We start from the raw sequence: 12,909 nt of genomic DNA, 5'->3' as shown, positions 1-12,909 counted from the left end.
CCCTGTTGGCTGCTGGAGAGGACGCAGGTTTAAGTCGCCCCCTGCTGGCTGCTAGAGAGGACGCAGGTTTAAGTCGCCCCCTGCTGGCTGCTAGAGAGGACGCAGGTTTAAGTCGCCCCCTGCTGGCTGCTAGAGAGGACGCAGGTTTAAGTCGCCCCCTGCTGGCTGCTAGAGAGGACGCAGGTTTAAGTCGCCCCCCCTGCTAGCTGCTAGAGGACGCAGGTTTAAGTCGCCCCCTGCTGGCTGCTAGAGAGGGCGCAGGTTTAAGGTGCTTCAGCGCTGGCTTCACCTTTTAGACCCCTAATCCAGAAAACCCAGATTTGTGATCTGAGCAACGGAGAAGAGAGTGTAAATTTCATCTGGGTTTTATCTGGATACGAGACGTTTAAAAAGACAAAAGCTTTTTTACGATCTGATAAGCTTGCTCACATTGTGATGAACGCTGTCTTCAGCCTCGGTTTGTTTTTGTGTCTTTTGTGCAGGACGACCACCAGCATCAGGGCGTCCTCATTGGCTGAGAACGAGCTGGAGGTGGAGTCAGAGTGACGGGGCCGTGTAGTGGGCGGGACTTCCTCTGAGCAGAGGACAAAATGTTGCTGACTTCCTGCTCCGCCCCCTGCAGCTCCACCTGGCTCTGGTAAACAAACACAAAGTTAATCTGTAGAGCAACATGTCATCAACGAGCCAATTAATGTGCTTAACGTAAAACATAAAAAGATCAGATACAAGTTACAATGGAAATAAAAAGAAAGTTACAAGGTGATAAAATATCAAACTGTCTTAAATATTCACCACAATTCATCAACAACAAGCTAATTCAAAGTGCTTTACATAAAACATAAAAGCAACAGGGAAATATAAAAAGTTTAAAAGCAACATAGGGAAATTGAAAAAATACACATTATAAAAGAAATACAAAATAATAAAAGTTACAGTGCAGTGTACAATCAGTGTTAAAAGAGTTAAATGGAAAATAAAAACAGGCTGAGCGGTTGAGCAAATAATTGAGTTACAATTATTCTGAAAAGAGAATAAACAGAGAAGTACACTTAATCTACTCTCTCTAGCTAGTCTGTACTCGGGTCCATAGCAATCTTTGGGTCCACTGAATCTCTAGAAACCCTTGGACACTACAGAGAAACCAGGACACGTCTGTCCGCAGGCCGCTTTGATCCAGTTATACTCTGGACCCACCTGCGCGTTTACAGGTGGACAGAGGTTCCTGCAAATCACTCAGGCGCGAGATTTAAGACCACTTCCTTCACTCTGTTCAATCTCACTCTCATTATCTTTTCACTCAGTTACCTACTCATTTCTCACTGTGTAAATATTTAATTAAAAGCAATGGTAAAAAGAAAAGTCTTCAGTCTTAATTTAAAAGAACTGACAGTTTCAGCAGACCTGCAGTTATCTGGGAGTTTGTTCCAGATATACGGAGCATAATAACTGAACGCTGCTTCTCCTTGTTTAGTTTTGACTCTGGGGACAGAAAGCAGACCTGTCCAGGATTTTCAAATTAATTCTTTGACATATAGGAAGCCAATGTAAAGACCTCAGAACTGGAGTGATGTGATCCACCTTTTTGGTCTTAGTGAGGACTCGAGCAGCAGCGTTCTGAATCAGCTGCAGCTGTCTGATGGATTTCTTAGGGAGCCCTGTAAGGACACTGTTACAGTAGTCGAGTCGACTGAAGATAAATGCATTGATAAGCTTTTCCAGGTCCTGCTGAGACATAAGTCCTTTAATCCTTGATATATTCTTCAGGTGGTAATAGGCTGACTTTGTAATTGTGTTAATATGGCTCCTCAAATTCAGGTCTGAGTCCATGACTACACCAAGATTTCTGGCTTGATTTGTGGTTCTTAACAGTACAGATTGAAGTCGAGCACTGACTTTCAATCGTTCCTCCCTGGTTTCAAAAACAATATCAGTTTTATCCTTGTTTAATTGAAGAAAATTCTGGCACATCCAATCGTTGACTTGCTCAATACAGTTACTCAGCGCCTGTATGGGATCATAGTCCCCTGGTGAAATGGTTATGTAAATCTGTGTGTCATCTGCATAATTATGGTAACATATTTTGTTGTTTTCATAATCTGAGCCAGTGGAAGCATATAAATGTTAAACAAAAGAGGCCCCAGAATGGAGCCTTGGGGCACTCCACATGTCATTTTTGTCAGCTCAGATGTGTGATTACCTATAGACACAAAGTAGTCTCTGTTCTTTAAGTAGGATTCAAACCAGTTTAGTACTGTGCCAGAAAGTCCAACCCAGTTTTCAAGTCTGTCTAGTAATATATTGTGGTCGACTGTGTCGAATGCAGCACTGAGATCCAATAATACTAAGACTGAAATTCCGCCACTGTCAGTGTTTAAATGGATGTCATTGAATACCTTAACAAGAGCCGTCTCAGTGCTGTGGTGTGGTCGAAAACCTGACTGGAAGACATCAAAACAGTTATTTAGTGCCAAGAAAGCACTAAGCTGTTGAAAAACAGCCTTTACAATGATTTTACTTAGAAATGGGAGATTTGATATGGGCCTATAATTGCTCATTAGTGAACTGTCTAAATTGCTCTTTTTAAAGAGGGCCTGTGGGAAAAAACCTGAGAGGAGAGACATGTTGACAATTTGTAGTAGATCTGAGGCCATGCATTTAGACACATTTTTGAAAAAACCTGTTGGCAGAATATCAAGGCAGCATGAGGAGGATTTTAGATGTTGTATTATGTCTTCCGGGTTTTTATGGTTAATAGAATCAAATTGTCTCATGCTATATGAATTGTTTTTAAGTGGACACAGGGACAAGACATATCCTGTTACTGACATGGAGGCACTGGTTGTTTGTCTAATTGTTTGAATTTTGTCTGTGAAGAAGGAGGTAAATTCATTGCAGGCCCTGGAGGCTACAGACACAGGAGGGTTGGTTAGCCTGTTGACAGCAGCAAACAGGGCACGTGCATTATTAGTGTTTTTGGTGATGATGTCAGAGAAGAAGGACCGCCTTGTATTTCTCAGCTCTAAATTATAAATGTGAAGTCTCTCTTTATAGACGTCATAATGAACCTGGAGATTTGTTTTCCGCCACCTGCATTCAGCTTTTCGACACTCTCTTTTTTGAGTTCTAACCAGCGTGGCATTTCTCCATGGAGATCTTCTCTTACCAGAGACCACCTTCACCTTGGCTGGTGCAACGGCATCAATAACATTTGTAATTTTAGAACTGAAATTATCTACAAGCTCATTGACTGAGACCCGTGAGAGGGCGGGTGTTGAGGAGAAAGCCTCAATAAATTTTTCACTAGTGTTTTCAGTGATATGCCGTTATGTGATCACCTCTGTTTGTACATTAGTGTGCACGCAGACAGCACTCTCAAAGAAAACACAGGAATGATCTGAGAGAGCAACATCAGTCACCACAACCTTGGAAATGTCCAGACCCTGACTAAGTGTGCCCCTTATTGTGCGTGGGCCTCGTCACATGTTGGGTCAGTCCATAATTATCAAGAACACAACACAGTTCTTTAGTCCCTCTGTCCTGGGGGTTGTCAACATGGATGTTAAAATCACCAAAAATAACCACACAGTCAAAGTCAATACAGATTATAGACAGCAGTTCACCAAAGTCATCAAAAAAGTTTGCACAGTATTTAGGGGGCCTGTAGATATTTAGAAAAATAGCTCGAGAAGAGGAATTCAGCTGAATAGCCACATATTCAAAAAAGAAGCAAAATTCCCATAAGACATCTTTTTGCATTGGAGGGAGTCATTAAACAAAATGGCAACTCCACCTCCTCTCTTATGCACTCTAGCTTCACTCATGAAACTGAAGTTGGGAGGGGTAGACTCGATAAGGACAGCTGCACTGTTATCTTGGTCCAACCAAGTTTCAGTTAAAAACATGAAATTAAGATTGTGAGTGATTATAAAATCATTGATTAAAAAATGTTTTTCCTGCCAAAGACCTAACGTTTAACAAAGCTAATTTTAGTGTGTTAAAAACATTATCTGGCCCACTTTTTTCGACAGGCTGAGGCTGACGAGGAATTAATACTAAATTTGCAGGATATGTTGAGTGCTTCCTGTTTCTTAACACATTCACCATGCTTTTTCTGTTACCTATCAAGACAGGGATGGAGAAGACAACCAGCACACTGGGCCCCGGCTTGTCCTGGGAAGAGTCATGAGTGCTATTTTCCTTGTAGCCTGGACCCAGCACATATCAGACAGAGCTTACTGGGCTTTTTCGCCATTGCGGAGCGGGAAGGCGGGTTATGCGCTGTATTTGTGACACATGTGTCAAACCTGGAGGTGAGGGGGGTTTATGGTAGAGAAAATGGGAGTGGAGTAGGGAAGGTCTGGGGAGTAAATTTGGTCTTAATCAGGTCTTCCATGTGATCAGTCCAACAGGGGGGAGAGGGGAGAAAGGGTGTCTGGAGATAAGGGTGACCTAGGTGGGGATTGGGGGGATAAAGATGGTGAATCCTCACTGTTGTCATTGTTTTCAGTGAGGGAGGTGGAGGCTCTTCCTCTTGGCTCAGATGTCTCCCGTGATCAGAGCTCTCTTCCGGCGGGGGCTGAGGTGGCTCTCCTTCAAGGTTTCTGGCGTGTTGTGTGTGTGTTGTGTCTTTTTCTTGTTTTGATTCCTCTAGTCTCTTGTCCTTGGCAGAGGGAACAGATGAGTGATGCAGAAAGTAAAACAGGTTGGAGCTGAACAGTTTTACTCCTGACTTGTTAAGGCGAAGTCCATCTGCCTTAAAAAGATGTCTGCGGTCCCACAGAAAGAAAAAGCTTTCGATGAAATGCACTGAATGGACAGTACATGCCGTTGAGAGCCGCGTGTTCAAAGCCATCAATCTGCTGAATCCCTTAGCTCCTCTTCGGATTGGCGGTATAGGGCCACTGATAAACACCTCAGCATTCAGAGAGCTGACTGTGTTCAACAGATTATTAAAGTCCTCTTTCAACACTTCAGACTGTTGCTTCACAACATCATTAGCCCCGATGTGCAGTATGATGTTTTTCGCAGTAGGATGTTCAGCCACGATATGCAGGATTCTTTCTGCCAAGTCAGACACCGTATCCTTCGGGAAGCAGAGTACTTTGGTGTTCTTGTTCTTACTGCACATGCTTCTTACATCGTTTACAGCAGCGTCACCCACAATCAGAGTTTGAGGCCCAGTCGTTAGCTTTCCCTGCAGCCTTTTACTTTCTGATTTACTCTCAGTCCTTACCCTTCTGTGTGAGGACGGGATGTTATCCAGGTCATCAGACGGAGATCCAGGGTCCTGCAATAGTGGTGAAAATATGTTCTGCTGTTGCACACTCGGTTGTTGGGGAGATTTGTTGCTGATTCTCCCTTTCGCAGCTGTCCACGGCTGTGTCCTACCAAGAACAGGGGTTGAAGAGGCGCTCTGCCTGGATGATAATGCAGGACAGCCAGTCGCATCACAAATCTCAGGGCGCTGGGTTCTGCCTGTTACTCGTCCTCCCATTTCTCCAGGAAATTATTTACTCTTAGGCTTTGCACCAAGAGCGTTCCAGGAAGGACTCCCACTTTTAGATTTATTACCCAGTACACAGGCCTCCTGCTTCTTGGTAGTCTTGTTGGTGCTAATTAGCCGTGTGTTAGCATGCTCTTGTCCACTGTTTTGGGTCCACCGTAAAGTGGTGTCATTCCGACATAATCCATTCACTTCCACATTCACTTCTAACCTGTGGATCTTTGTTTCCAGCACAGTAATTTTCTGTAGAAGTTTGTAGAAGTCGTCCGTGGAGAAGGGGGGCATCTTGTTGCTAATTAGCATTAGCTATAGCTCCAGTCACAGCAGTACAGGCTAGTGCTATTGATAGGCCGCACTCGCGTAGCACTAAGATCATAAAAGTTCCAGTGATTTAAAAGTATCCAAGAGCTGCTGATTTCTAGCAGAAAAAAAGAGAGAGAGGCAAGTGCAAGCAGCTGCTTGCTGCTTGCACTTTTTGAAAAATAAACTACATAAGTAGATTGAAAGGACCTGTTCCTTTATTGTTCTAAATAGACATTGTTAATGTACAGTTGTGGTTATAGTACTTGCTTTTATTTTATATAGTTCCAAAGCAAAAATCTTTGTTAAATAGTTAAAGGTTTGTATAAATCAGTGAATTATAGTGAATTTAATTTAGCTGACGCTTTTATCCAAAGCAACTTACAGTTGCTATACAGGTCAGAGGTTGCACGCCTCTGGAGCAACGAGGGGTTAAATATCTTGCTCAAGGACACATTGGTGGATGTGTCACAGTAGGGAATTGAACCCGGTCTCTCACACCAATGGTATGTGTCTTATCCACTGTTCCATCACCGCCCCCCACGTAAACCTCATTCACTTACTGGTAACGTTAGCTAGGTAGGCTGTGTGTTGGAGATCAGTTGATTGAAAGATATTTAATTAGTGAAATGGTATAATTAGGGGGTGACAAACATAATCGTGACTAGTCGACTAATCGAATAAATAATTAGGTTAGTCGACTACGCAAACAATCATTAGTTGCAGCCCTATTAATCACAACATCTACAGCCAGTTGTTTAAAAGCAACCAGTGAAACAGGCTTTGCAGCTGATTCCAAGCAAAGGGAGCAGCAGACTTAAATGTCCCTTTTCCCAATTCAGTCCGGACTTCAGGGCCAGATAATCGTAATAAGTCCTCAGAATGACGACAGTATCTTCCCATACTTTTCTCTCAGATGTAGATTTTTAGGCAAGATGGTTGTAGACCAAGAATAGCCTTATAAATAAGAGTTTGCTAATGTTTAAGTCTACGGGTGGACAATGCAGACCAACCAACCCGAGCATACAAGGAGCAGCGGTGAGTAAGTTTGTGATGAAGCTCAGAGCTCCACGGTAAACTGTGTCCAACACTTTCAGGCTTTGAATGGAGGCATGCATGTAAATAACATCGGCATCGTGCAGCTCTGACATAAAGGTGGCAGCAACAAGTCTCCTTTTGGCCTCGAAGGAAAAAAACTTATTTCTAACACCAAAACCCAGTTTCAGCTTAAGTTTTTTGATAAACTGCTGAATGTGAGATTTAAAAGAGAGAGAAGATATCAATAAAAACAGAAAACTCTGAGGTGCGTTTATTCCTGGCCACATGCTTCAAACCAATAGGAGGAGCATCTCACCTCGTCCTCCCCCTCAGCCTCTTGAAGCCATTCTGCTCCTCTGCTCTGTTTTAATGTCGAGCTGATCTTTATAAAAACCTCATGAATTCAGCTTCTGATGTCTTCCTGGATCAGCAGTGTTGCTTCTTCTGCTTCAGTGACGTTAAAGGGCCGTCACCTTGTGTGATGATCTGCAGGAGGGAGGGGCTCCTCTCTGCCGCTCTGTTTAGACACAACTCACAAATATGTGGAATAAGTACGTCATTTAAAAAACACAAACAGCACAGATACTTTCTTCTAATAATTCTGATAGTTGATGGCGGGGATTGGGGGAAGATAAACTCCATGAGAACAGCTGGGAGAGCGAGGGCATTTGTTTATTCTAACAGCGTCTCCAATTATTCAAAGTGACCTAAATACGCAACCCGTTCTCCCTCCCCGACTCGTAATATATGGACACATGGTCGAGACCCATCGCCGTCAGTTTGTAACGCACTGGGGATCCCTGTAGCGTCATAGTTCAACGCAGTTTGTGACTGTAAAGGAAGGTACATGATATTTAACAGGAAAGACTGAGTAAGGAGGTGGATGGAGGGCCAGAACCCGGACTTTGAACCAGGAGACCGGGGTTCGTGTTAAACAAAAAGTCAACATTAAAAAAATATTTTTACTTAAGTAACGCGAGTTACGTAAATTGACGTAAGTTAACTACGCATGTTAGTAAACTTACGTGGTAACTGACCTACGTAGTTATTTTAACCCAAACCAGGATCTTTTCCGAACCTTAACCAAGTAGTTTTTGTGCCTAAACCAAACTAAACTGTAACGTTTCACGACTTTAATGACATGCCGTTTCAAATTGCCGATGTTTCGAAACGCAGCAATTTATTTTGAAAGTCTAACCGGACGTTGCATATTTGTTGTTGCTAACTTGACCGCGGAGCCTTAAACGTCTAAAAATGATCCAGGGTGTTAGAAAGCGACGCCAAAGGGTCTTGACCAAGCGTCAATATGAGTCGGACTGAGAGCGTGTCGGTCCATTACCTCAATAACTCTCTTGGTGTGTCCGCTGGGTCCATGTTGGCGAGATTATTGTGTTAAGGCGTGAAGAAGGCACAGAGCACAAGAGACTGAGTAAAAAGTTAACACAACTATAGGGTAGACAATCCAGGAAGTGTGAAACACCAGCGTGAACTTGAAGATCTTGAGAAGAGAAGAAACTCACAAGAGTAGAAAAATGCGATACTGAAAACACTCGAGGCTACAAAGTTAGCGCTGGCCTGAAGTACTCAGCCATGAAGTAGGAAGGAATAATCTGGTGCCAGTCACAGGAAGCCTGAGAGGATGAGAGGATTGAAACCCAGTTTGCAGCTCAGCCAGGTGTTTTGATTTCTGTCACGCCCTCCCACCAACACACTAAGGGAGGGGAAACATGGGATAACCCTGACACTCTCCTGCAGGATGTGACCACGGGGCACTTTCAGCTGATCGTTATCGCTGACTGATTGACCTGACCTGTTGCTTCCTCCTCCAGGTGCCTCCTGATGATGCTGACAGCTCCTCCAGCAGCTCTCGCGGTGAGTTCATCGCTCTCATTTAAATCTCCCCTTTGGTTTGTTCGCTGGACTTTTTATTTTGAAGTTGAAGAGGTTTCTCTGTTCTTATTAACGGGCTTTCTGCAGGAAATCCTCAGTATCGATCCAACAGTCCAGTTTCAGTTTGCTTCAGTCAAGAAAAACTGTGTCATGCATTTTTGTTTCAGCCCACATCTGTCTGTCGGTCATTAAATGTGACTCTGCAGCAATACAACAGACCGGCTCTCTGTTGGTTCCTGCTCACCTACCCATTATATACCGTTCACTGTTTATCCAGAGAGGAGAAGCTTAACATGGGAGACCTTGGTGATATTTCTTTAGCGAACATCTCAAGGAAGATTTAGATGCTTGATATTAATGCTGGACTCGTTCCTCCTGACAACATGAAAGATGGCCGCCTGAAAGTAACTTGTTTCTTATTTAAGATGGTGCAAATAGGTCCAAAAGATAAACAAATTAATCAATATTTCTGATGTTCGGGCTGAGGCAACATCTGATCCTGCAGATGCACAGGAGTCATTGACATCTTTCAAATTACTAATTTGTATTTATTTGTTGCGGAAAAAAATTATCATTTTGTGGTCAAAGTTTTAGTCTCATTTTCTGTTACATTCAGCCACAAGGGAAAAAGGGCTTTGGGCCCAGAAGCAGAAAGTCACGAGACAGAGGTATATTTAGTGGGGTTTTATTAAAGAAACCGGTGAAATCCAAGAGAGGAGTGGGCAGTCCGAGAAAAACAAAACAAGGTAATCCCAAGACAAACAGGAGAATAATTATAAATCCAAAATACAGGAGGAATGCTGGTGTGAGACTCCTCAAACGAGTAAAAAATACTTTTTTTCGAATTTTGCCGTTTCCATCAACCTTTTCTAAAGCAAAGCTTGGAAATGCGCATTAAAGAATGTTGATGGAAACACAGCTACTGGAGTCTGATATGAGACACATTTAAACTGTCACACAAACAAAATATCGGAACTGACCGTTAAAGCCTGCAGTCTGTGTATCGTCAGCCCTCTGCTCTGAGCCCTTATTAGGGCTGAAACGATTCATCGATTAAATCGATTAATAAAATGCTTTGACATAAATTCTTTGCATCGACGCTTCGTTTAATCCATTAAACTAAACAGCACAGTGTTTCGCATGGACATTTATTATTATTTAGTCGCACATGGCGCTGACGCTGTGAACACGACGTGATTGTGATGGCGCTGTTTGCAAAGTGGAGGAAGAGAGAGAAAATAGTGAGGGACAAAGATGAAAGTGTCCAAAGTCTGGGATTATTTACGTGCACTGTCCAACAGCTCAGCAGGTCTTGTGATAATGGGTCGGGTCCAGAATTGATATATGTTGGCTGTTGGTGCTGAGATTTGTGAGTGCAGGGCGGGTTTACAACATTGGATCCATGCAGGACTCTGGCTGGAAGATTGATTTCCCATAGATGTGGCTGAGACTCTAGTTAGTGGTGTTTCTAAAACGAACGTGACGGTAGGATCCTCGTTAGGTCAGCCGGTGAGTCGAACCTGATGGAGACCCACTATGCAGTCAGCCAACACGGCCTTCCCGGGAAACTGCTTTCTGTGTTTACTTCTGGTCAGACTCAGAGACAAGCATGACGTCAGAGGATCACCTGTGTGCCTCTGTTCCTTTGATGTCCCTCAGGGATCAGACCTCTGCCTTCAGGTCTTTATTGATTTGACTATTAAATCAGATCAAAATAAACAAACTGTGATGGACAGATTGTAGAAGACAGATGGAGGGATGAGAGTGAACTGGTCTGGGATGAACAGATGATGTAGAGACGACTCTAAAGAGGTGAAGAAACTTTTCTCTTTAGTCTCTCTGTTCTGTTGAGGTCGTGGGGTTCAGTGTCTCAGCCAATCAGCCGCTCTGCTGTATTGCCAGTCAGCTGCGTCCTAGATGGAGGGATGATGGAGGGATGGTGGAAGGGTGGATGGAAGATTAATGGATGATAGTGAGAGCAGATGGAGGACTGATGGAGGATGGTGGGAGTTCAGACAGGTACAGAACGGCGTCGTGACATCAGACCGAGCGGCGATGAAGAGCAGACGGAGGGAGGATGGTGCGAGTGCAGACTTTCAGGACACAGTCGTGACAGCAGATAGCGAGAGAGCGATAGCCACATTCCTGCTGCTGATAGCCACGCCTGACTGGTAACCTGGTTTACACAACGCTGGTGGAATGTGGCTGCTACAAAAACACTGCTGCATGCTGGGAAACACACCGTCTGGGGCCCAGAGGGGCAAAAAAACACACTCAGTGTTTCAACAGGGACACTCAGTGTGGGATAAACGAAGGGGGACCGTCAGTGTCAGGTCCTTTTTTACAGTGGCTCCCTCCCTGTTGTGGTGGATGTTCCCCCACAGCACCATCAGATGAACCCGAGTACCTCTTCATCCACACTGCCCGTTATGTTCCAGAGGTTTTCATACTCCTTTATTCCTTATTCACGCCGCTCTGTGAGCGTGTTTGACGTTGACCGCTGTAAAGCACTTTGTTAGTTGACTGTTATTGAAGTGATTTGTCTTTATCAGTTACACCGCTCAGCCATAACATTATGACCACCTGCTGGTAAACATGTAGGTCCAAAACAGCCCTGACCCGTTGAGGCCTGGACCCTTTCTATCAGAACCAGCATCAACTTCTTCAGCAGTTTGACCTGCTGTAACTCGTCTCACACGGGCCGGCCTTCGCTCCACATGTGCATCTATGAACCTTGGCCCGTCCATGACCAAGTCGCTGGTTCACAGCTTCGGATAGGTACAGGCTAGAAAAAAATCTAATTGCTAATTGGATTTTTCTGCCAGATATTCCGATGACGATTCGATTTGCAAGGTTTTGCTAAAGTTCAGTATTCACTGCCAGTCTATTTTTGTCCGAAGCCACGCCAAGCAGCACAGAGCAGATGATCCGGGCAGGAAGTCAGACACAGAACGGCATAGAGAATCCAGTTGATTTTCAAAATAAAACACCCATTGCAGACTCCTGATCATACATCAACAATAAACTTAGTTAAAACAGACAAAAAAAGAAACAATTTAACTACATGGCTACTTAACCATCAAGGACAACTGAACAAACAAGTCAGCAAAATCAGACGCTCTAATTCTGAAATGCTCCATGTGGATATGAAACATTAGCCTGCAGAGAGCGGAGCGGGCTCTAGTGAGGTGCGATACCACTTAATTCCTAAAAGATCCAATACCAAGTAATACCCAGGCTGGTATTGCCGATATCAATACTTTTTACATATTTTATCTCTAGTTTAATGTGACCTCCCTCTCCTGTTTCTGTATTTATGAGAGAAATAATAATAATAGTAGGCTGTAGCCTTACCAATTCAAAATAATAGCTGCATAATGACAAGACATCTAACTACTGTCATATTCTTTAATTATAGCCTCTTCATAACATCATCATATTATTGAGTTAGTCTCAGATGTTTAGCGAAGTTTGCAGTGTTGCCAAAGTATTTCACTGTCTTTGCACACACATCACACACAGCGCAAGCATGACTTTGACAGGCGGAAGGGAAAGTAGTTCCTATCAACCGAGTAGTTACTATCCTGGTGACAGGAAGATATCGATCCTTCTATATGAGTATAGATCCTAGAGCAGTTGTTGTAAAACGTACAGGCCCTGTGCCCGCTCTGATTGGTAAGTAGGACCATAACATGAGGCGCATGGTGCTTGTGATTGGTGAGCAGATCAGTCAGACAAGGACGACAACGGTACGAATTTGTAACCGCATGACTGTTTTAAACGGGTCAGATGAACTGGAAAATTAACCTACATTTTAATTGCGTTCTTTCAAATCGCAATTTCGATTTGAAAGCGATTAATCGTTCAGCCCTAGTACTGAACCCTGCAGACGATTTTGGAGCTGTTCTGACCCAGTCCTCTAGAATCACAGTTTGACCTGTTTCTCCTGCTTCTAACACATCAGCTATGATGACACGATGTTCACCTGCTGCCTGATAGATCCCATCCACTGACAGAGTTATGGCTGATCGGTGTCCATAAAAGTTAAGTAGGCACAGTGATCTGAAAATGAACGGCGTACATTAAAGATAAGGTGGCCAGTTTATTTCAGAGGCATTTTCTCTTCCATCCCGACAGTCATCAATAGATCCCGTATCTGTGGCTGTTGCAGGACTCGA

At 43.6% G+C, this 12,909-nt stretch overlaps 1 protein-coding gene across 1 annotated transcript in view; it reads left to right on the top strand.

Moving 5' to 3' along the window:
* LOC119882524 (collagen alpha-4(IV) chain-like) overlaps nucleotides 1–12,909 on the top strand; it is a 39,863-nt gene that overhangs the window by 2,369 nt on the left and 24,585 nt on the right. Inside the window, exons 2-3 of the mRNA XM_038692563.1 lie at nucleotides 483–637; nucleotides 8,671–8,713. Of these exons, the coding sequence (XP_038548491.1) occupies nucleotides 591–637; nucleotides 8,671–8,713 (90 nt within the window). The 5' untranslated portion in view covers nucleotides 483–590. The remainder of the gene's footprint in view (nucleotides 1–482; nucleotides 638–8,670; nucleotides 8,714–12,909) is intronic.

The sequence above is a fragment of the Micropterus salmoides genome, unplaced genomic scaffold (assembly GCF_014851395.1).
Source record: "Micropterus salmoides isolate LMB-PRFRI ecotype aquatic unplaced genomic scaffold, ASM1485139v1 Ms_hic_scaffold_3, whole genome shotgun sequence".
In the NCBI taxonomy this organism is placed as follows: Eukaryota; Metazoa; Chordata; class Actinopteri; order Centrarchiformes; family Centrarchidae; genus Micropterus; species Micropterus salmoides.
This window is presented reverse-complemented; position numbering and strand designations above follow the sequence as displayed.